This window comes from Protopterus annectens, chromosome 14.part0, assembly GCF_019279795.1.
Source record: "Protopterus annectens isolate FY-2018-M chromosome 14.part0, PAN1.0, whole genome shotgun sequence".
In the NCBI taxonomy this organism is placed as follows: domain Eukaryota; kingdom Metazoa; phylum Chordata; order Ceratodontiformes; family Protopteridae; genus Protopterus; species Protopterus annectens.
Window position 1 is genome coordinate 608,663,136 of NC_056748.1, and position 25,752 is coordinate 608,688,887.

General features: G+C 43.0%; 1 protein-coding gene across 3 annotated transcripts in view; it reads left to right on the forward strand.

Moving 5' to 3' along the window:
- LOC122789133 (WASH complex subunit 2A-like) overlaps positions 1-25,752 on the forward strand; it is a 2,558,205-nt gene that overhangs the window by 305,511 nt on the left and 2,226,942 nt on the right. For all 3 annotated transcript variants that reach the window (XM_044056354.1, XM_044056357.1, XM_044056356.1), the window contains exon 6: positions 5,029-5,122. In XM_044056354.1, the coding sequence (XP_043912289.1) occupies positions 5,029-5,122 (94 nt within the window). The remainder of the gene's footprint in view (positions 1-5,028; positions 5,123-25,752) is intronic.

Here is a 25,752-nt window from a genome sequence, read left to right on the forward strand (position 1 = left end):
GTCCCTCTAAAAATAGCTGGTCATAAGTAAAACTCAGGACAGCAAAGGTAGAAGGACCAGTATAAACAATCCAAATAAATCAAAGTAAGACACATTGGGAACTGCTTGGAAGACTGATTGAACTTTTATGCAAAGGTTTATTGCTTTTGCCTCGCTACAATACTTGAGATTTCTGCAGATCTGAAACACCTCGTAGTTTTCAGGTAAATGCGTTTAGAATGATCACATAAAAGCCTTATGTTGTAATCAAGCATTAACCAACCATTTAAATTGAGAAGGCATAATCACAGAACAGACTTGATAGTCATATTTTCACATATTTTCATTAATTAATTTAAGGGTAACAGTTGGCAATTAAACGTAACTGTCAATGCAACTCATTATTTGTTACAGTACATTAAAAGCTGTATCTCTTACAATAAATTTAGTATTACCTAAAATTGAAAATGCTTTTTTTGTAAGTGGCACAAAGGCATTGTATTTTAATTTAGTCATCATAAATATGTTCATAAATTCTTTGCCATAGTCTTCTGACAGTTTTGCCAGTATAAAAGCATTCACGGCCATTTGTTCTCAGAAGAGTGGATAAAATGTGTTTAATTTTTTTGATGCCCCTTTTCGCCTTCAGCAGATTAGATGACTGTGTAGCTTACCCGTCTTTAAGAATGACATTCTGTTAAGGGAAATAGTGTTGAGGTAGTCTTTACCATTATTTTGCTATCAACTGCATGCTGTCCTTTCTCTCTCGTACTGCTCCTAGCTTTTATTACTCTTTCTCTTCTTCATTTTCTCTTTCTGCCATACTAGCCATCATAGGTATATAGATGACCAGTGATCACTAGGGCCTTTATAAACGTATCTGCGCAACCCAACCCAGTTGTGTCCCTCTGTATCGTGGGTGTTTGTTAGGAGGGGGTATTTTAGGAAGCTTCTACAGGTTACGTGGGGGTATGTTTGGGCACTACTGTCTGCCTCTTGATGTTAGAAATATGGAGGCCAGACCCAGGGTGAATTTCCAATTTCCCATCCACTGGACAAAGTTGTATTTAAATAGGATTAGGGATGGACTGTGCTTCACATGGATTGGGGGGGGGGCTGTTCCAGAGCTTGGGGATCCCCTGAGATGCATGTGTATCTTGCCAACATGTCTTGTGTCACAAGCAAAATTTAAATCCTTGGATCTAGCTTTTCTGATGCTGTATGTTTTGTGGATGTGCAAATGGTCCATCAGAGCTGTATCTGTGAATGCCTTTTTATGTCAGGCATAGATCTCTCTGTAATCTGTAGGAGACAGAGCACATAGATAGGACTTTAAGGCATGTCGTATAGGACAATGTGTCCATACCCTGTATTCACTTGGTAAGGAACATTTGTGGATATTCCAACTGTTGCATATTTCTGGTTAGGTACATGCCTCGGGGCAGTTTATTCAGTGATGGGTCTGATAAGGGTCAAATATAGTAGCAGTGTGACTTCCTTGGACTTGTATGCCATGCACTTACTTGTAAATTGGATGACATAGAATGATTTTCTTATTACCTTAACCACATGTTTGTCAAAGGCCAGATTGCTTTCTTCATATGTCCCCAGATCCCTGTTTACTGGGTCAACTCTTAGGGGTGAAGGCTTCTTTGCGAAACCCAGTTTGAACCAGGGACCTTCAGAGCTTTAGTGTAATCCTATCCCAACTGAGCTGTTATGACTCTTCTATCTGTTCTTGAGCCCATTGTATTCCCTAGTGTTGGGGAGAGCCATTGTATGAGTAAAGGAATCCCTCAGATATGCTTGGGTGAGCCATTCAGAGGGGGCCTTCTTGCTGCTAGAAGTCAGAAACTTTGTGCATTCATCAGATTCCTAACTGGTGAAGGCAAGTTTTGTATTTAAGGTCCAAAACCCTCCTCTTGGTGATAATATGGACACTTGTCACTGCAGGCAGCATTTGTACCTAACTATTAATATGTGCATGCTCCTGTAGATGCACAGACAATGGCTACCCTCATTGGCTTGGGTGGTCATGCCCATTATCTCTCCTAACTGTTCCCCAGTCTTAGACCCACTCCAGTGTCTCGGCCATGTTCAGAGGAGCAGATATGGCCAGCCAGGAACCATTTATCCTCCCTCACAGGATGGACATGACCACTCTTTTTGCCTGTGCGATCAAACATCTGAAATGCTATTCAAACTTGACTTGTTGGTGCAATAGTCGGGGCTTTTTCCCTGTATGAATTTGCACAGGCATTTATACTTCTCTTACCAATATCAAATAGAGAAAACTATAAAGCAATTAAGTTAAGAAGTGTCACTGTTAGAACATTATAGAAGAGGAAACAGATCAACAGAAATATTCAGAACGATAGATGGGATAAAAGAAATGCCCAGTATTACAACAAAGAAGCATTTGTCATGCTCTTTTGCAAATAATAAATTAAAAATATCAGCACAGGCAGAAAAACTTAGAAGGTACACAGATAAATATAAAGGAAAACTACAAAGTAAGCAATTTATTGATGACCCAAAAGGTTTTATAGAGAATTGGAAAACAAAGTAAAAGGAATTGAAAGATCACCAAAAAAGACGAAATAGATACATTTTGGAGAAATATTTCTGAAGATCCTGTGAAACATAACATGCTAAATAGATGGAAGAGGTAAAAGAAAGAATAAGAAGAACAAATGTGCAGGTTATGAAATGTAATAGCCACAGAGATTGAAACAAAGCTAAGAAAAGCCTGTAATTTGAAAACCCCAGGCCCAGATGCAGTACCTAACTTCTGGCTAAATGTATTGACATTTTTGCACAAAGATTTAACCATGAGTAAGAACTATTTATATACATACCCCAAACAGACAGAAGCCTGGCTAACAACAGGAAAAACAGTGCTTCTACTTGAGTGAACCTGCAAGCTACCTTAAAATTTACAGACCAATAACTTGCTTTCTGACAATGTATAAACTATACACTGGAATTGATGCCGACTGAATTTATAGTCCTTTAGAAGAAAACTCAGTTAATGCAGTAGAACTGTGGCAACCCCTAACCGGGAAAAGCCGAAAGACAATAATAACCTTTAAAGCAGGAAAGCTGCAGTACCAAGAAAACATCAGTTTGGGACAAGAATATGATGTAAAAAAAAAACTTGAGAAAGAGAGAGTGTAGAAATATTTTGGAACTGATGATGGATCAGCAATAAAACATGAACAAATGAGAATAAAACTCAGTAAGGAATATTTTAGAAGACTTAATCCTGTAAACAGCATTGACATATAGGAACAATGTTGAAGCTATAAACCAATTTGGTTTTCTTGTTCTAAGTTAGTTTTTGAGTGATTGACTGGCCCCAAAATGTGTTTGATAGATTAGACAGGAAAACAAGAAGGATGCTTCATGCTTATCAAATGATTTATAAAACTCAGTACATACCAAGGTTATGTATTCTCCATTTCGAAGGCATTGTGGGCCTTCTTGAAATTGATTTTATGGATCTGCACTCATGGGACTGCATACATATCTGCTAACATCACAAGACCCAAACATAGTTAAAGTTTTGAAACATGAGGAGAAGAAATCCAATATTGCTTCCCTGCTTAGTCTAGCCGAAGCATATGGGCATCAAGTGGGAATGAAAATCAAACCAAAAGTAGATAAAAATCAGGCAACAACTGAATGTGACAAAGAACACAAGAAAATAATATAAGCTGAAGAAAGATAAGAAGATAAGAAATGTGGAAAATGCATAAATTCTGTTGCAGGTACAGAAAACTCCTGTAACAACCTCATGTTGATAAGGATTGAATACAGGAATGGTTAAGGAGAGGAAAATTCAAACCAAAAAGATGAAAGGTTAATATTGGCAGCCCAAGATAGTGGAATACGTACACGCTGGTTTTACAAAGTCCATTGAACATGTGGGTGAAACAGACGTAGTTTTTGTAAAACAGAAGAGTTGCACATTTTGTTGCTAGTTGTAAGATACTAATGGCGGAAGGACTGTATACTAAAAGGTATAATAATGTAACAAGAATGTTGCACTGGGGATTGTGCAAACATTATAATATTGAAGTAGCTGAAAAACTCTATCTGCATCACATGGGATCACCCATTTCCATTGGTTCAAAAGAGAGATGTGAGAAAACCAGATATAGTGGTCCATGAAAAGAAGACAAAAGTAGCCTTGATCATTGAAATCATTACACCTAGTGACTACAGTGTCTTGCGTACAGAAAGACACAAAGTTGTAAAATATCAGGATTTGCAGGCAGTAATGAGAGCAGTGTGGAAGAAAGATACAGAGACAGTTCCAGTAGTAGGTAGAGTAACAGGTCTTACAAAAAAAGAATATACAGTCGTATTTAGATATGTTACCGATAAAAAAAGAATATACAGTCGTATTTAGATATGTTACCGATACATGTAACTCCATACGGATTGCAGGGGGAGTAATTACTGAGCACATTGCGGGTGCTGCAAAGAACACTTCTGGCTAACATCATAGATTGAAACAATACTAATTTCATGAACTTTAATTATAATTTGACTTAGGAAGGAGGCCCATTCCCATCATATTAGAAACTCAAAAGACTTGGAGAAATAAAAAAGTGAAACACAATTGGATAACATTATTTCAAGAATGACTAATCTAAGCTACCATCCTAACCTTGCCTGTAAGCTTATGAAAAATACACAGTTGGTGAATAAGCCAAAGACGATGAAAGTACGCAAGAAGATTGTTAATTTACACTCCTTTGAAATAGCTATTGAAGAAACAGACAATAAATGTTGAACTGTGACAATGTTATATAAGGTGGCAAAAACTGGTCAATAAATTAATAGGGCTATATTGTATATAGCAGTAGGAAACTTTTCTTTTCTTTTTTTTTTTGCATTCTAAGAAAATTTATTTTATTAAACTTAATTTGGTTTCCCATCCTTAATTAGTTTGATTGTTTTGTTCTTTGTTAGAATTGCCCTGACATGTTCTAGGTGTGTTAAAAACTTTTTTTTTTTAACATTACGTCTGTTTGATTTTAGGATCTCTACATCGATCGACCATTGCCATGTTTAATTGGCTCCAAGCAGTTCATGGAGCAAGATGATGTTGGTCTTGGAGATCTTTCAACTGATGGTAATGTAATTGAAATTTACTTAATTCAGTATCAAATGGCCTGTATTCCTTTTATGAGGGACCATGTGCTTATATGTGTGTGTGTGGAGGGGTATGTAGTTTTGAAATAAAAAAAAAAATCTATAAATTTCTGTGTAATATAAATATGTATACAGATATATAGATGTAGGTAAAGGTTTAGATACACATGTATATTAATAATGAGGCTGACTTCATAAAAGTTATGTCTGAGGAGCGATTTGTAGCTGATGGGTTTTATGCAGTATTGTTACAGGCAAAAGTAGTGGGCATTTGTGGTGACCTGCTGAAACAGAGGAAAGACCTTTTCTGCCAGCAGACCAAGTTCTGGAAGCTTCTAAGGCTCTGGAACAAGATAGAAGTGGAGAGGTAAATACCTGTTAACTTCCATGACGGAGTGGGTTGATGGCCCCAAAGATGCTTTCATTAATAAACTTCTCTTGGGAACTGGAGAAGTAACACGAGTGTTAAATGTACATGGGGACAGTTCTTTGTATGGATGTACCACTTAAAGGAGCATGTTGAGCTCATTACACACTGAACCATAAGAACATTACATAAGCAGAATAGCCAGAGTTAAGGGTGTCATATTCTAATGTTGCATTATTCTTTACATGAGGGATCTTCCGCCTTGGACGAATCATTGTCCGGCCAGTATAAAAGGGCTGTAAAGTACTGCTAGTATCTGAGATGTCACATGAATGGCTTAGGAGAACCTTGGTCATAAAAGCGATGTCTGCATGTACAGTCCTCAGAACTTCTCTGCTGCAGTCCAATCCCCATCTTTGATCTTCAGATCTGTTCACCTGACTTGTTTGCTGTTGGTCTACTTTTCACATAAGTGCCCTGTTGCATTTTTTCTTTTTTCTCTTGCTACTGCTTTCTGTTGTGAGGGTTTCATGTCATCCAGGAAAGGCAAGTGCCAATGTGGGAGACAGATTCCACACAAGGTTAGACACAACTTCTGTCTCTCTTGTTTGGGGGCCTATGCACTATCATACATCTTGCTCTGTTTGCAAGTCCTTTGTTCCTATGACCCTACACAGCCGTCTTTCATCCTTTAAGATTTATTTAGAAAATCAGTGACTGAAGCAGTTAGCTAGGGCTGTTATGGAGGGTACATCTAGGACTTCTGTCAAGCCTGTTTTGAAGAAGAAGACGAAGAAGCCAGGACCTGAATCTTCTGCTGCTTCTTATACCTCTGATGTCTTCCTCAAGGTCAATGAAGACCTGTAGGTTGGCTGAGTTTCTTCAGCGGATACCACATTGGACACCATCAAGGAAGTCTGCCTTAGGTACATCCTTGGAGGCCCAGCAGATTTCCTCATTATTTTGGAAGGCCCTAGGGGTATCCCTCAGATATTAGTTGTCAAAGGAAAAAACTTCAAAGACCAATTCACATAAGGTTCAGCAAGGCACCCTTTATTAACTTGCAGCAAGGAGACAAAGCATGCAGGCAGAATGATTTGTCTGAATTACTAGTGAGCAGTATGCTGTTTTTATACAATTCTATGAAATGTTACTATTCTATTGCTGACGTAGTTAGATGCAGCTTTCTGTATTACTCTACAGAAAATGTTACTAGACTTATTGCTGACATGTTCAGATTTAAAACTCACTATGTGTTACATAGAAAATGTTACTTAGATTTCCTGCTGACATGACTGGGATTATTGTTGATTTACAAAAACATTTGAGAAAAACAACCTGGCCTTGGGGCTTATTTTTAGCCCACCACAATCTTTCAATTCTTCAGTTGTGCAGTTCTAATATATATGTGTTACATTTTGCCTAGATTCAAGGTACATTTCTAGCTTAGGTACAAGTAATGCTGACTATGGTTTATACTTTCAAGCAGCCTTTGTTTTCATTATCAATAGCTTCTAGCAGCTGTGTACTTTCTCATGGAATAAGCAGAAAGTCAATAACTCTTTAAGTCTCATGACACTAGTAGAAATGAAATACTTCTTGTTAATTTTCATGGCATAAGCAGAATCATAGCTGCGCATATTTTCATGACATAAACAGGATTGGAATGTCTCTAGTAGCTGTGCAAATTCATGCAGTGTCAACAGAATAAATGTATTAACCCTTTTAAACCTCGAATGCACTAAGCATGCATATTACTAATACATATTTTTCTAACATTTCCCCCCTTTTAATACTTTTATTCTACTTTCAAAATAAGCATAAACAGATGTCCTTCAAGAATGCAACTGCAGTCATAACATATGGGTTGTCCTGCCTCAGGCAGCCCTCGGTCGGCCGGATTCCAAAGTCTGGGTCCGACGTCAGCTGATGTCGCACTTCTCTCCGACGTCAGAGCGGCTGGAGTACATAAGCATCAGCCGACGCCATTTTCTTCAGTCTTTCTTGCCGTGCGGTGCCCGAAGCAGAAGCAGTTCGCAAGTGCCGGTCGGTCAGCTCCTGTATTCTTCGGATCCGAAGTCATCAAAAAAGCTAAGTACCCCGTTGGGGACCTTTCTTGCCTCAGCCGATGTCAGAAATTATTGAAAAAGTTAACAATTGTTTGTCTTGTGGTAAACAAATACCTCATAAGGATTTCCACTCTTACTGTCTTCCTTGTCTTGGCCCAGACCACGACGTCTCGGCCTGTGTCGCCTGTGCTCGCTTCAATAAGCACACTCTTAGGCGTCGGGCGGAGTTCGCCGAAGACTTTTTCGGCGATAAATTTGCTTATACAATGCCGTCGGAATTTCCGACATCGCAGACTCCTAAGAAACGAAAAGACCGGGACCGACATCCTCGGCCCACGTCTTCCACCGACTCCACGCCAAAACATACCGCGAGTGCTCCGGTTCCCCCTGAGACGGTTATTTCACCGCTCCGAACCGAAGACACCGCTTTACCGACACCTCCGATACCGGAGGCCACACCGACGCCAGTTATAGATTTTCCTCCGGATACTGAAACCGAGGAAATGCCCGAGACCATTGCTGTAGATAAGGTCACTCCTGCACGTGGAGCAACTAGGCCTCCTATGGCCATGTCTTTTAAGGCCTACACACGTGCCAAGGCAGCCAGCAAGACCAAGCACCTTACTGCTAAGGCCTTACCTCAGCCTACTCCTGAAACACAAATCATGACTATGGCCGCAGACTTAATTTCCATGATTAGAGGTTCACAGGCCCATCCTGAGAGAGGATCCCAGCCTCCTCCTGATAAGAGGCCCAGGGTTGAACCCTCTGAACCTATCCCTTCAGATGAAGATTCTGAGGACTCTGTTCATTCCAATGGCCAGGAAGAGCCCTTCCAGACCTATGAGGACTCGGATGCAGAGGATTCCATCCCCTCGGCCTCCCCTCCTGAGGATATTTCTTTTGGGGAAGTTCTGCATACCATGAGGGAACATTTTAAGTGGCAAGGCCAGGAATATTCTGATTCCAGAAAGCGCCTTCGAACCTTCCTTAAAAAGCCCCAACACAGGCCCCTGGCTATACCTCCTGTGCTTGATGTTTTGGATGACCTATACTCTGACTCCAGTGTTACCCCGGATACTCTTCCTCCTGCCCCAGCCAAGCCAGACAGATATTATAGGGTCCCAGAAACACATTCTCATTTCTTTAGGGCCCATGCTGTTGATTTAGAAACTATTTCTCAGGGACCTAAAGGGTTTCAGCATCCACCTCCAAAAATCCCTTGCCTTCCAACAGGAAGCTAGGTCATTAGAGATGGGGGAAAAGGTCTACACCTCCACTACTTTATCTATGAGAGCTCTGAATTGCCTCTTTCATATGTTTCAATATCAGGATTACCTGTTAGATGATTTACAGAAAACATTGCCTCTCCTGAACCTTTAGACAGGAAGTCTTTGCAGGAAGCTGTACATAATTCTCAGCAAGTCAGCAATCACTTTCTGCAGTGTGGATATGATGCATTGGAAGCTTCATGTAGGGCAGCTATGACAGGGGTGGTCATTCGTAGACATGCATGGTTAAAAGAACAACCTCTACCAGATCATGTTAAGGCAAAACTTCTTGATGCACCTTTGGAAAAGAACAAGCTTTTTGGTACTAATGCTAAAAATGTGTTAAAGTCCATCGAGGAAAAAGCAAAATCAGTTCAGACGGTCAAAGATTTCCTACAGGTTCAGCCACCCAGATTCAGCAGGAATTGGCCTTCTAAAAACTGGTCCTTTCCTAATCCTGAAAAATTTCAAAGGGGTAAAAACAGGCGTGGCCGAGGAAGAGGACAATACAGAGGTTCTTACAGGGGCGACAATGGCAACCAGCAAACCAAAGAAGTGACACAGGGTCTCCCCTGCCCCACAGGGACAATCTCAATGACTTTCCTCTACTTCCGCTGACCAAGGAGCAAATAGAAGCTCCCTTGGGTGGAAAATTATCTCTGTTTTCAGACAATTGGCACAGATTGACAAAGGACAAATGGATTTTGGACATTATAGACCAAGGTTACAGGTTCCACTTTCATACCTTACCAAGGAAACAAGGCATGCCAAACCTACCACAAAACCAGAGGGCAGAGGCTATCAAGCAAATTTCTCTGCTTGCTCAGATCAAAGCAATAGAAAGAGTTTCACAACAAGAACAAGGCCAGGGGTTTTACTCAAGACTGTTCCTTGTTCCAAGAAAAGAAACTCAATGGAGACCAGTACTGGATTTGTCCGCATTAAACACTTTTCTCATAGTACCAAAGTTCAAAATGCTGACTCTACAGCAACTCCTTCCCATGCTGGGCAAGGGGTCTTGGCTGATTACTCTAGACCTCAAGGAGACATACCTGCATGTCCCTATCAGACACAACTGCAGAAGATACCTCAGATTTCTTGCAGGGCCAGAGCATTATCAATTCTCAGCATTGCCATTTGGCTTATCTACTGCGCCAAGAGTATTTACAAAATGCCTGGCTTCAGTAATTGTTCATTGCAGGCTCCAGGGGATCCAAATTTACCCATACCTGGACGACTGCCTCATACAAGCGGACGACAAATTGATTTTGACAAAAAACTTGAACTATGTCATACAATTGCTACATGCTCTGGGATACACAGTCAACTTCCAAAAGTCAAGACTTCAGCCATCCCAGCAAATTACCTTCTTAGGAGCCAATCTAGACACAGCCTCTCAAATGGCTTACCTGACAGAAGACAAGCAAGAGAAGTTAACTCATTATTTCAAAGGTTTGGCAAAACTCACCCAGATGACTGCAAGGGGATTCCTACAGGCCCTGGGTTACATGGCATCCTGCATTCTCCTGGTTCCATTAGCAAGACTACACATGAGAAAGCTTCAATGGTACCTAAAAAGCCTATGGTCTCAGCACAGCAACAACCTAGAGACAACTGCATGCTCATTCCATGCCTACAAAGGAATTCCTATGGTGGGCCACGGTAAGCCCGGCAGACACAGCTATGACATACAAAACACCTCAGATAACACAGACCATGACCACAGACGCCTCAGACCTTGGATGGGGGGCGCACATGGAGGGCAGATGTATACAAGGACAATAGTCTCCAAAGGAAACACATCTGCATATAAACCAAAAGGAAATGCTGGCAGTAATGCATGCCATCGAGGCCTTTCGACAACAACTTCAGCAAGGCCATCTACTGATACGGACAGACAACACCACTGTGATGTTGTACATAAACAAGCAAGGGGGCACCCATTCCTACCCCCTTTGCAGACTGACAATGAATCTTTGGGAAAAATCACTGAGACTAAACATACAGTTGCAATCCCAGTTTGTTCCAGGCAAAGACAATGTGCTGGCGGACAGCCTAAGCAGGAATTTCATAGATCCACACGAGTGGAGGTTACATCCGAAAATCTTCACACAACTCACCTCGACATGGGGCAGGCCAGAAGTAGACCTATTTGCCTCCCACCTCAACCATCATCTACAAAAATTCTGTTCAAGGATATACCATCCACAAGCTTGGAAAATAGATGCTCTTTCATTCAACTGGAACTTTCTAAAAATCTATGCATTCCCACCTCTGCCACTGATGACCACAGTATTACTAAAGATCAAAGCAGAGAGGCCCAAGGGGATCCTAATAGCTCCAGACTGGCCAAGACAACACTGGGTACCCACTACTACGGAGCATATGTCACAACAAAAAGTGGGCCCTTCCCCAATGGCCCCTACTTTTGACTCAGCACAACTTCAAAACAGTGCATCCAAACCTTCAGACACTGCAGCTAACAGCCTGGGAGATCCCATGAATAACCTCAATCTATCTCTCTCCAAGGAAGTGCAGCGGATATTAACAGAAGCTCGAAGACCATCCACCAGAAAGGTTTACTTAGCAAAATGGAAGAGATTCAGCATTTGGAATACCAGCAAGGGACATGATGCATCATTATTGAATATCCCACTCATCCTGGAATATTTGGTAGATATGCTACAGAATGGACTCTCATATTCTTCCATAAAGATACATACTTCAGCTATCTCAGCTAGATATAACACTGATCCGCCTGTGTTTTCACATCCTCTGTTAAGGCAATTCCTCAGGGGAATCAAGAACATTAAGCCACCAAGAAAGGCTCCAGTGCCAGCTTGGGACCTCAACTTTGTCCTAGAAAAACTGACTCTACCTCCCTTTGAGCCAGCAGCTTCAGTGGACTTACAATTTTTATCATGGAAGACAGCTTTCCTGTTGGCAATTACCTCAGCAAGAAGCGTTTCGGAACTACAGGCCCTAATGGCAACACCACCGTTCATAATCTTTCACAGAGACAGGGTCTCCTTAAGAACCAACCCTACTTTTATGCCAAAGGTGGTATCTAGGGTTTCTTTAAATCAAGCTATTCACCTGCCTACTTTCTTCCCCAGTCCTGAGAGCAAAGGGGAAAGACTGTTGCATACCTTGGACATTCACAGACAACTTCGCTACTACCTGGACAGAACCAAGACCAGTAGGAAGTCTGATCAGCTTTTTGTAGCTTACGCCCCTGGAGTACAAGGAAAAGCAATTTCCAAACAGACTATTTCAAAATGGATTGGACATTGCATCAGATTTTGTTATTTCTTCCATGGGAAGAATGTTCCAGCCAATGTCAGACCACACTCCACCAGAGCTACAGCCACCTCTACAGCATTCTTAAGAGGGGTGCCTACAAAAGACATTCTAGAAGCTGCTACATGGAGCTCCGTGCATACATTCTCCAAACACTACAATCTCCCTTTATATTCCAGATCCAGAGCAGGCTTTGCTTCGGCAGTCCTGCAGGGTTTGATTGCCACACTGTCTCTTTCCTAGAGCATTCCTCCTCCCCCAGCTAAGCTATGGTATTCAACCCATATGTTATGACTGCAGTTGCATTCTTGAAGGACATAGTACAGTTTTGCACCTACCATAAATGTAGATGTCAGATAGATATGCAACTGCAGTCGGATTTTCCCTCCCTCCATACCCCTCTATGTCTTGGGGTCCACTCCTATCCCTGTTTCTCTTAGCTGGGGATATCTGTTATGGTGTATCTGTTTATTGCTTACTTATTTGTCTGGAATCCTGTTTTTGTCTTCCAATTTGATTACAGCCTTCCTTGGAGGGCACCTGGCATCTGGGGCAAGAAACACTGAAGAAAACGGCGTCGGCTGATGCTTATGTACTCCATCCGCTCTGACGTCGGAGAGAAGTGCGACATCAGCCGACGTCGGACCCAGACTTTGGAATCCGGCCGACCGAGGGCTGCCTGAGGCAGGACAACCCATATGTTATGACTGCAGTTGCATATCTATCGGACATCTACATTTATGGTAGGTACAAAACTGTACTTATTTCTTTTCCCAACCTCTTCCTACTCAGGATTTGCAGTTGAGAGTCATTCAGTTTAAACTTATGAAAGCATTTTCAATTTTTCTACAATTCTTCAAGTTCAGCACCTTGGTATAAGGTTTCTGAAACTGACATGTCTATAAAGTCTTTAATCAGTCTTTTCATGCAGGGGATGCAGCAGCACAGACATACCACCAGCAGGATCATTTCTACACAGATGGCAATCAGGATGTTCATTAGGATACTGCCCCACCCCCCAAACAGTCTCTGGAAAAAGTCCGTCAATGGATTTGGTCCTGGTTTGGTCATAGCCGACACTTGCTGAATTACCTCAAGGTGATTGTCTATCTCGTGTTTGTGGTCAGGAATATACGAACAGCACTCCTCCTGGATTAAAACTCAAGTACCTCCTCTCGCCGCTAAGGTGGAGTCAGGAGCCATGCGGTTTTGAAGCACTACAGTTCTCATGGCAGTCAGTTCATCAGTCACCAATTCTAGAGTGGAAAAGGTTGCATTGCTCATTATTTCGAGAATTTTAGACAGTTTTCTCAGTTCCCAGATTGATTTCATTGATCCATATGCTGGCAGTACACCTGCCCATGAGATAATGGTATCACCCAAGTCCATGTGCGACAGTCCATTTTTCCCTAGGCCCACAGCATGATGGTTTTTCCAGCCCGCATTGATTTGCCCCACTAGATTGACAGGCTTCTTGATTTCTCGTCGAACATTTCGAATTTCCCCTGATGCAAAACTGCTGTGTCTCGTATGGCCAGAACCAGGTACCCCAAATAACTGCCGGACCAATTCTCAGATAACCACTTGTATGCTTTCCTACCATGTACAAAATAGCAATCTTCTACTTTGGTAGTAACTTTACTATGTCCTGGTTCTGGATGAAACATTCTTTTGTCAACTATAATCAGTTGTTTATAGAGGTCAGCATTATGTTTTACTTCATCAGTTGTCCTATGCATCAGTTCAAAAAATGAACCATAGCTTGTGTTGCAATAGGAACCTATGTTATCAGTTTTATTGTAGCATCTATAGGGAACAGTCACATTGCAATTGCTCCAACCCACCTGAACTGTATCATTTTTGTAAAAACACACAGCCCCCTTCTGCCGAACAGACAACTGCATTGCTACTTTATCTTGTGATGTAACATCTGATGTATCATAGACTAAATTTTCCCAGATCTTGTTGGCTCCTAGGGAGACTGAAGTTAACAATACCCCCCCCCCCCCGTATGCTGTTGGCAAAGCTGTGCAAATCCAGCAATTCGAAACATTGAAAGTCTCAGCATACACATATTTGATTGCCTAGTAAGCGTTGAACATTGGGTGCCACTCTACGTGCAACTCTCTACGTTTATTCAGTTCAGTTTGTGTGGCTGGGAAAAGGAATGGCCACAACAAAAAGATTATTGGCACTAGTACAGTCAACAGGATGATTATGCAATACTTCTGAGGAAATGGTTGTTCTGCATTCCCGTTTTCTCTGACTCTTCCGAGTAGTGTTATTTGGATTTTTCTGGATTCTATCAGTTTTGCTTTTGACATGTGATCTTACTCTCTGCCCTAATAGGACCTTCAGCACCGATGGTTTCTTCACTGAGGTTGAGACGGATAAGTCCTATTGATCTGACCCCCGTTTGTAGCCAGACTTTGTGCTGAGGGCCCCAATGGAGGGGTAAGATTTTTGTCCAGTTCAAAGTTCTTAACTAGTTTGCAGTGCGTCAGGTGGATCCATGAAGCTCGCTCTACTATCTTGACTGCAGTGGGTGTCGAAAGAAGCTCCTGGTATGGACCTTCCCACCTTGGTGATGACCAATTTTTCTTCTTTATATTCTTCACCCACACCCAGTCCCCGGGGATCATTGCCACTTCCGATGTTTCGGTGTGTTCTTTATCTGAAACAGAATTTGACTGCAACAGATGTTTAGAATTCAAGAAATTCCTCATGTACTCAGCTAGTGTAAGATCAGCTTCCTGGTCTGAGGACATGAGAAGTTTCCACTGGGGTGTATAATAAGCCCTTCCAAATAGTTTTTCAAAAGGAGTCGATCCTTTTGCAGTCGGAACAGTTCTCATGCTCAACAGTGCCAGGGGCAAACAATATAGCCAGTTCTTCCCTGTCTCGGCTATTAACTTTCTTAATTTGTTCTTTAATATACCATTGTGTCTCTCAACTAGCCCTGCAGATTGCGGATAGTATGCACAATGATTTTTTTAAAGAAATACCAAAATGCTTACTTAACTGCTGTATGGTGTGGTTTACAAAGTGTGTACCATTGTCACTGTAGATCCTTTCCGGAATGCTGAATCTAGGGATGATTTCTTTGACAAGTACTTTTGCCACCGTGGCTGCATCTGGATTTTTGGTTGGAAAGGCTTCCACCCATCTGGAAAACATATCTACAATGACAAGACAATACTTCTTATTTTTACATTTGTTCAATTCTATGAAATCCATACAGATAGTGTGAAACGGATATAGTGGTGTAGGGAAACTCCCTTGCTTGGGCTTTAACGCCCCTTGTGGATGATGTTGGTTACAAATTTGGCACATCAAACAAAATTTTTTTTAGAGTAGTTTGTAAATCCGTACGTTGTGAACACTTGGTTCACCAGCTGTAACATCCCCCCTGTTGAGACATGGCATTGCCCATGGCTGAACAAAGCTGCATATCTAAACAAATTAGATGGTAGTATTGGTTTCCCTTCTTTAGAGATGTACAGTCCCTTTTCGAGAATTGCTCCCCGTTTTACCCATCTTTGTTTTTCAGCTTGCGTAGTGAGTGTCTGCATTGTTTTTAACATTTCTAAGTCCAAAATCTCAGAGGGTTGTAGTTCCTCATTTAAAAGAAATACTTCAGAAGCTGCTTGTTTTGTGGCTGTATCAGCTCTTGCATTACCTTTTGAAATCCTATCTTGTTGCTTGGTGTGAGCTGTGCATTTACAAATGGCTACTTTCTGAGGTAACTGAATAGATTCTAAAAGATCTAAAATAAACTGTGCATGATTGATAGGTTTGCCAGTAGATGTTATCATTCCTCAGTTTTTCCACTGTTGCACAAAAGCATGTACAGTAGAAAAAACGTACTGGCTGTCCGTAAAAATGTTTACACATTTACCCTTTGCTAAGGTACATGCCCGTGTCAAGGCAATCAATTCTGCTGCCTGTGCAGATAAGTTGTGTGGTAAAGGATGTTCATCGTGTTACCCTGCTGCAGTCATCACACTTGGGGTTATCCTGCCGTCAGGCGGTCCAGCAGTCGGCCTGAATTCCAAAGTCTTGGTCTGGCGTCGGTTGCTGTCGCTTCTTTCCTGACGTCAGTGAACCAGGGGTATATAAGAGGCATCCAACGCCATTTTCTTCAGTCTTTCTTGCTGCGCGGTGCCCGAAGCAGAAGCAGTTCGCAAGTGCCGGTCGGCCGACACCTGACATTTTCGAATCGAATTTCAGTCCGAAGTCTTAAAAGCTAAGTACCCCATTGGGGAACCTTTTCTTGCCTCAGTCCGATGTCAGAAAAAGTTAATCTTAATAATTGCATTTCTTGTGGGAATTGCATTTCTTGTGGGAAGCAAATACCTCATAAGGACTTTCATTCTTATTGTATTCCTTGCCTAGGCCCAGACCACGACGTCACTGGTTGTCGGTTTTGTGCTAGGTTCGGTAAGCGAACTATAAAGCGACGCTTTGATTTCGCACGACACTACTTCGGTAGGAAATTTAATTACACTATGCCGTCGAAGCAACCGAGTACCGTCGTGCATAAAAAACGCAAAGATAAAGACAGGCAGCCTAGATCCAAGCCAGACTCCGAGGCCTCGGCTGGGCCGGTCGCCGGTTCTCTGTTTTTCAGTGAGGTGCCTACACAGCCACTGGCTACTGCAGAATTGGACCCCCAGACCGCTTCGGATTCTCTAGCAGAGAGTTATAGGCCGATGCAGCCATTGTCTTTAGGCCCTACCGATGACATTGCAGAAGGAGAAGCCGGTGCTGTAGAAACACTTCGGTTTCAGAAGGTGTCTTCAGGCCGACTACTCTCACCATAAAATCTTATGCTAAGCTTAAGACTCCTCTAAAACCAAAAAAGACTGAACTTCAGTCTCCAGTTCAAGGCCCCCTTCCTAAGAAACAGATGCTTAAAATGGCTGAAGATTTGATTTCTTTGATCAGGGGTTCCCAACCCCCCCCCCCCCGGACAAAAGGCCTAGACAAGAGGAGGATTATGCCTCCTCTGATCAAGTGTCTATTTCCTCAGGCTCCTCGGAGGAACAGGATTACTCTTTTCCCCCTTATGAAGATTCTGATGCTGAAGATTCCATTCCCTCAGCTTCTCCTCCTGAAGATTATTCCTTTGGGGAAACCTTACATACCATGAGGGAACATTTCCACTGCAAAGGTCAGGACTACTCCGACTCAAAGAAAAGGCTCCGAGAGTTTCTTTTACTCCCCCAGCACAGACCTCTTGCTATCCCCCCAGTTTTAGACATTGTGGATGATGTTTACTTAGAATCTAGTCTAAATCCAGATTCTCTGCCTCCAGCTCCAGCCAAACCAGATAGATACTATAGAGTGCCTGACTCACACAAATTCCTTTACAAAAGCCCTGTTGCTGATCCAGAGACAATTTGCCAGGGTCCCAAAGGGGCTAACGCTTCTATGGCTAAAAATCCTATACCCTCTGAAAGGGACTCCAGAGCACAAGATAGGTGGGGGAAGAAGGTTTACACCTCAGCTACTCTAGCTATGAGAGCACTGAATTGTCAATTTCACATGCTTAAATACCAGCAATTCCTAATTTCTCAAATAAAATAAAAGATGAGCACGCACCCTCAACAGTCTGAATTCAAGGAAATGCAGGATCTGTTGCATGCAGCTGAACAGGTGGGCAAACATACTTTACAATGTGGATTTGATTCCTTGGAAGCTTCCTCTAGAGCAGCTGTTACTGGGTCTGTTATACGTAGGCATGCTTGGCTAAAGGAACAAACTCTGCCTGATCATGTTAAAGCAAAGTTACTAGATGCACCCTTACAGCAGGATGTCTTATTTGGGGTTAAAGCAGAAGAGGTTTTGAAGAAAATGGAGGATAAGGCAAAACCTATGCTGACTGTCAAAGATTTCTTACAGGTACAACCCCCACGCTTCAGTAGAAATTGGCCAACAAAAAATTGGTCCTTTCCAGCTTCTGACAGACCACAGAGAGGTAAATACAGGCGCCCAAGGGACAGAGGACAAGCACAAATCCCTTACAAACCTCGCCAATGGGGCACTGCAACACAGAAGGGAGGAGAAGACAGGTCTCAAACTACTAGAAGGCAAACACAATGACTTAAACCTCAAACTGCCAAGCAAAACTCTCTTGGCAGCTCCCTTGGGAGGAAAATTAGCACTTTTTGCAGACAACTGGCGCATCGTCACAAAAGACAAATGGGTCCTAGACATTATCTCACAAGGATACAGATTCCATTTCCACACCTTGCCAAGGATAAACGGAATGCCAGACCTGCCACAAAATCAATGGGCAGAGGCACAAAAACAAATTACAGCTCTCATGGACATGAGAGCCATTAAACTGGTACCTACACAGGAGCAAGGCCAATGAATTTACTCAAGGCTCTTTCTAGTTTCCAGAAAGGACAATGCTTGGAGACCCATACTGGACCTTTCAATTCTAAATACCTTCTTGCAGGTACCCAAATTCAAGATGCTAACACTACAGCAGCTTCTTCCCATGTTTGGCAAGAAAGCCTGGCTAGTAACGTTGGACCTCAAGGAGGCATACCTGCATGTCCCTATCAGACAAAATTGCAGAAGATACCTCCGTTTCATTGCAGGTTCAAACCATTACCAATTCTCTGCACTGCCCTTTGGCTTATCTACTGCGCCCAGGGACTTCACAAAATGCCTGGCACCAGTAATTGCATACTGCAGACAAAGAGGAATTCAAATAGACCCATACCTGGACAACTGCCTCATCCAAGCAGAAAGCAAGGACATTCTCTTACAACATCTGACTTTTGTAAAACACCTTTTAAGTTGCCTAGGGTGCACAGTAAACGAAAAGAAATCAAAACTAGTGCCCTCACAAAATATGACATTCCTGGGTGCCAGCTTGAATACAACGGCCCAGATGGCTTACCTGATGCCAGACAAACAACTACAACTAACTCAGTACTTCAAAACAATGGCAACAAAGTCCCAACTCCCTGCAAGAAAAATTCTGCAGGCCTTGGGCTTCATGGCATCTTGAATACTACTAATACCATTTGCAAAACTGCATATGAGGAAATTACAATGGTACCTAAAAAGCGTATGGACTCAACACAGCCACAGCTTGGAAACAATGATACCTCTCATTCCCTGCCTTCAACAGGAGTTTCTATGGTGGTCACAGGCATGTCACCTCAACAAGGGTCAGCCTTTCACCTTACCTCCATCCAGGCAAATTATGACAACAGATGCATTAGACTATGCCTGGGGGGCACACATGGCAGGACGGTGCGTTCAAGGCATATGGATTGCAGATCAAAGAAATCTGCACATCAATCAAAAAGAAATGCTCGCTGTACAGAATGCCCTGACAGCCTTCAAGGACCTCTTACATCCAGGACAGCTTATAATAAGGACAGACAACACCACAGTAATGTGGTACATAAACTAACAAGAGGGTACACACTCCTACCCTCTATGCAGGCAAGCAATGACCTTGTGGAACACAACACTGGCGTACCAAGTTCAATTACAAGCTCAATTCCTGCCAGGAAAAAAGAACACATTGGCAGATGACCTAAGCAGAAACATCAAGGATCCCCACGAGTGGAAACTGGATCCACAAGTATTTGCAATGATAACTCAAAAATGGGGGCTCCCAGACATAGACCTGTTTGCTAGCCCCCAAAACTATCAGCTACCAAAATTTTGCACAAGGACATTTCACCATCAAGCTTGGAAAGTGGACGCACTCTCATTCAGTTGGAAATTGCTGACTGTATATGCCTTCCCTCCATTGTCCCTTCTCACAAAGGCGCTGCTGAAAGTCAGGATAGAGAGACCACGAATGATACTCATTGACCCAGACTGGCCACGCCAGCACTGGTACCCACTATTAAGGAATATGGCCCAGGGCCCACCATGGATTTTACCACAAATTACTCATCTGCTCACACAGCAAGACAGTCAGATTCTACACAGCCAGCTCAAAACCTTAAATTTGGCTGCATGGCAAATCCCCTAAGCAACCAGCCAGCTCCTCTTTCACAAGCTGTTATGGATGTTATTCTGGAGGCCAGGAGGCCCAACACCAGGAAAGCCTACTCAGACAAATGGAAAAGGTTTTGCGCCTGGAACCAAGCTAAAGGCCAAAATACCCTTCAGCCGGACATACCTCAGATTCCAGAATATCTAACTGAAATGTTACACAAAGGGCTTTCTTTTTCATCTGTTAAGATCCACGCCTCAGCTATTTCAGCTCACTACAACACGGATCCTCCCTGATTTTCACATCCACTTCTAAGGCAGTTTCTCAGAGGGGCCAAAAACATTAGGCCTCCCAGGAGAGCACCAACACCAACTTGGGACCTCAATTTTGTTCTGGAAAAACTTACATTACCTCCTTTTGTGCCAGCTTTCTCAGCTGACTTAAAGTTTATGTCATGGAAGACTGCCCTGCTGCTAGCAATTACTTCAGCCAGAAGAGTCTTAAGAGCTTCAGGCACTAATGGCAGTAGAGCCTTTCCTCATTTTTCATCAAGACAGAGTTTCTCTATGAACTAACCCCTCCTTTATGCCTAAGGTGGTATCCACTGTGGTTCTAAATCAAACCATCCATTTACCCACCTTCTTTCCAAATCCACAGAACAAAGGAGAAAGACTCCTGCATTCCTTGGACATTCACAGGCAGCTATGCTACTATTTGGATTAAACTAAGGTCTTCAGAAAATCTGACCAGGTTTTTGTATCCTATTCTACAGCATCACAAGGAAAGGCTATCTCAAAACAGACCATTTCCAAATGGATAGGACATTGCATACGTTTTTTGCTACACCCACCATGGAAAACCAGTTCCTGCTAGCATAAGGCCCCACTCTACCAGGGCAGCAGCTACATCTACAGCCTTCCTCAGTGGGGTGCCAACCAAGGATATTCTGGAAGCTGCAACTTGGAGTTCAGTACACACCTTCACCAAACACCATCACTTACCACTTTACTCTAAGACTAGAGCTGGCTTCGCCACTGCAGTTTTGCAGGGCCTCCGTGCCTCCTCTAATCCTGTTTGACTCCACCTCCCATCCTTAGCTTTGGGATTCTACCCAAGTGTGATGACTGCAGCAGGGTAACACGATGAACATAGTACAGTTTTGTACCTACCATAAATGTAGGTGTTCAAGTGTATACCCTGCTGCAGTCCAGGTTACCCTCCCTCCATCCCCTCTCACCTAACTAAAACCTTTCAGTACCTTAAATTCTGATACAACCTTTGTGGTGTATTTTCTTATAGCTAGAGGGATGTTTTGTTTGTGCTACACTTTTATTATTGGTACTATCTACTGGCCACCTTTTGGGGGGGGGGGGGGGCACCTGACATCTGGGGCAAGAAAAACTGAAGAAAATGGCGTCGGATGCCTCTTGTATACCCGTGGCGCACTGACGTCAGGGAAGAAGCGACAGCAACCGACGCCGGACCAAGACTTTGGAATTCAGGCCGACTGCGGGACCGCCTGACTACAGGATAACCCCAAGTGTGATGATTGCAGCAGGGTATACACTCGAACATCTACATTTATGGTAGGTACAAAACTATACTTTTTTCTTCTATAATCTCAGTGTCAGAAACTACTACATATCCTACTAGGTTCTGTCCTGCAGGACCCCTTTTGCACGAACCATCCACCACGTAGTATGTCACCTCAGCATCATCCAAGGGGACATCCGTGAGATCTTTTCTAGGTAGTGTCTTTTGCTCAATTACCTGCAGGCAGCGGTGTGGTGTGCCATCTGCAGGGGTTGGGAGCAAGGTAGAAGGGTTCAAAGTTGTGCATCGTTCAATTGTCATATGAGGTTGGCTCAACAATATAGTCATACAGGAACGATGCCTAGCAGGGGAAAGATATGCTACCTTCTCTTGCAGTAAAATAATCGCGACTGCATGAGGCACACTCAAAGTGAGAGGGTGGAATAAAACTACTGAGGCCGAAGCCTGTACTGCCATTGCAGCTGCAACTACTGCTTGTACACAGTGGGGTAAGGACCTTGCCTCTGGGTCTAGTTGTGATGAATAGTAAGCAATGGGGCGTTGCTTGTCCCCATGCTGTTGTGTTAACACTGATGTCATATAACCTTGCTTACAGTCTACAGTTTGGAAAAAACGTTTATGGTAGTTTGGTAATCTCAGAACTAATGAGGACGCTATTAACTGTTTCAGTTTGCAGAAAGCAGATTCTGCCTCTGGTGTCCATTGTAACAAATCCTGTGCTGCCATAGGCTTCTTATATATCAGGTCAGTCAGAGGTGCAGATTCCAAAGCATAGTTTGGAATCCAGCTCCGGCAAAAATTGGTTGTACCCAGGAAGGACATCATTTCCTTCTTGGTAGTGGGTTTTGGTGCTTGAAAAATTGCTACTTTTCAATCCTCATCTAATGTTCTACCTTCTTTGGATATTGTATATCCCAGGCATTTGACTTGTTTTTTCCAAAGCTGCAGTTTATTTTTGTTTACCTTATGTCCTTCAGCGGCTAGAAATCGTAATAGCTCTATGGTATCTTCTCTACAATCTTGCTGGGTGGGGGCCGCCAGCAAGATGGCATCAACATAAAGTAAAATCTGACTGCCTCGGTATCGAAAAGAACGCATTGCTGATGTCTACCACAGAAAAATACTTCTGTTGAGGTTTTAAATCATTCAACAGGATGTGTGGGTCTGGCACCGTAGTTGCCCTTGGTATTACTGCGTCATTTACTTGCTTGTAAATCTTGGACCATACACCATTCTCCATTTGCTTTTCTAACAGGAAATAAAGGTGTGTTACATGGTGAATCGGGAGATTCTCCTAGTAGCCCTCCTTTAAGTAAGGCTGCTATAGTAGGCTTTATCCCTGCCTCTGCATCTTTTCTTAAGGGATAATGTATTTTCTGTGATCTAAATGCTGACTTTGGCGTGATAGTTACTGGGCCCGCTGTACGAATAAGCCCTACATCTGACTTTCCTGTTGACCAGAGAGTTTCTGGTATATCTTGTAAGGCATTCTCTTCCTCCTTTAATACGAGTGCTAATCAGCTGTCCTTGCTAGACTGCAAGTGTACAGCTGGGTTGGTCTGAGTTATCCAATTCAACTTCTGTATGTGTATTCCCTGCCCTGACAGTTCTAATTCTGTCTGTTTCTCCCATCTTGTGACTTTTTCTCCTAGGTCTGCCCATTCTATGTTTTTGTTCTTGGGTAAGTTAACATGTGGTAATCGCTTAGATTTATAGGTTCATAGGTTAATACTAGGCTATCTGCCCTAGGGCATTTATAAACCTAGCCAGAGTGTATTTGGCTTTCGCCACCCATTTTAAATTAATTTTGCTATGCCCTTTTTCGAGGTTAGTATACTGTGCCTCTGTCTAACAGTGACACAGAAGTGATACCCGGGGTAAACCTACCATCTCCCATCCACTCATCATGATTCCTCTTGAAGAGAGGCAATGAGGGACTCTGCCTAACCTGGACTGGGATTTTACTCCAGAGTGAAGGGAGCCTCTGGGTTATGAATCTGTCCCTACAGCATGTCCTATTTATTTCAGTGCTGAGGTTCAAGTCTCTCGAGCGCGTAGCTCGATGGGATTTGGATTCTCTGAGGTGCAGCATGTCCATTAATTCCGGGTTGGACATGGCTTTATACGTCAGGCACAGATCGCCTCTGAGCAGGCGGTATGCCACTGAGTAGAGCTGGAGTTTTTTTAACCGGGCAGCATATGGTGTCTGTTTGAGCCCTTTGATCCTCTTGGTGAGGTACTTTTGGGGTCTTTCCAGTTGCTGCAGGTGTCTGGTAAGGTACATCCCAAAAGGGGCATTGTACTTGATTATGGGCCTGATGAGGGATGAGTAAAGAGGCACGATGACCTCCCCTGATCTAGATGTGAATCCCTTCATGATTAGGTGGGCTATATAAAATGTTTTTCTAACCACTTTGGCCACGTTGTTGTGAAATGAGAGATTGCTATCAACTTGGGTCCCCAGGTCCCTAATTACTTCTTCTGTACTTAACGGATTACCACTGATGTGGTAATTTGTGGGCACTTTGTTTTTGCCAAAGGGTATGACTATACACTTTTTGGCGTTTAGCTTGAGGCCATGGCTCTGGCACCAGTTGTCTGTTTCTATGAGGCCCTTTTGGAGGATGCTTGTGTCAGCTGGAGATTCGATTATGGCACCCAGTTTGCAGTCATCTGCGAACTTGGTCAGCCACAGTCCTTCCGTGTTGGCCTGTACCTCCGAGAAATATATACAACGAGAGGTCCCAGGACTGAGCCTTGTGGGACGCCACTTGTAACTGGTTTGGAGTCTGACATGGCTCCAGCAATTCTAACCATGTGGGTTCTGTCCTTGAACCAGTTTGCAACCCATCTAGTGATATAGGGGTTTATATTTAAGCTGGTGAGCTTATCTATAATGCCCGAGTGGGGTATTGTATCGAGGGCTTTTGCGAGGTCCAAGTAAGCTGTGTGGACCACCTTTCCCTCGTCAATGGCCTTGGTGACTGTTTCAAAGAAATCGAACAGATTTAAGAGGCAGGATCTGCCCTTAACAAAGCCGAACTGGGTAGGATCCAGTGTCTGTAGGTCCCCAATATCTTTATTTATGAGGTCCATGATGATCCTTTCCATAGCTTTGCAGACCATGCTAGTCAGGCTTATGGGGCGATAGTTTCCAGGATCCGTTGAGGCACCACCTTTGTGGAAGAGGGACCACTGTTGCTGTACACCACTCTTTGGGTACATATCCTTTAGTAAGGCTGAGATTGAACAGTCGTTTTATGTTTGGGTTTAGCTCTTCTTGGAGTTCATATAGGACGCAGCCCGGGACACCGTCTGGTCCCATTGATGCTGTGTTTTTTGCTTTGGAGAGGGCGGCTCTTACCTGAGCATCTGAGATGTCAGGGGGGCTGCACTCTGCTGGGATAGATATTTGCCCTTTTGTTGGGGGGGGGGCATTTGCGCTGAACCTGTCAGCTAGGATGTTGGCATTGTCTGTGGGTTCGATGTATTTTTTGTAATTTTGGACTAATTCTGAGCATATCTGGGAATTCCCACCCAGGTTCCTAACATAACTAAAGAAAGCCTTGTGATTATCCTTAGTGTCCTGTGCAATTTTTCTCTCAAAGCTGGCCTTAGACGATTTTGAGTGCCCGTAGTTTTTTGCTAATACTGATCAGAGATGCCTTCCCTTTTTGGGATTTTGCTCTATCATGTAGTAGCTTCCTCCTTCTATTGTATAGTTTATGGCTGGGTTCCACCCAGACAGGACGTCTGCCTTTGGAGGATTGGGTCTTGGTTTTATTTGGGATTGCATGATCCATGCATTCCTGAAGGTGTTCATAGAATGCGTTTATAAAGGATTCTGCGGTCTGGGCCGTATTTTCCACAGACTTTGGGGCTTTGAAGGATTCCACCTCGGTTTTGAGGAGTGTGAAATTTGCTTTAGAGAAGAAGTTTTTCACTGTGGTTTTCTGGGCAGGGGGTGGGGTCGGGATGTGAATATCCAGTGAGATTAGTTTATGGTCTGATCTTACCAGTGAGGGATACACTTCTGGTCTGGAGCATAGAGTCCCCATGTTGGTGATGATCAGG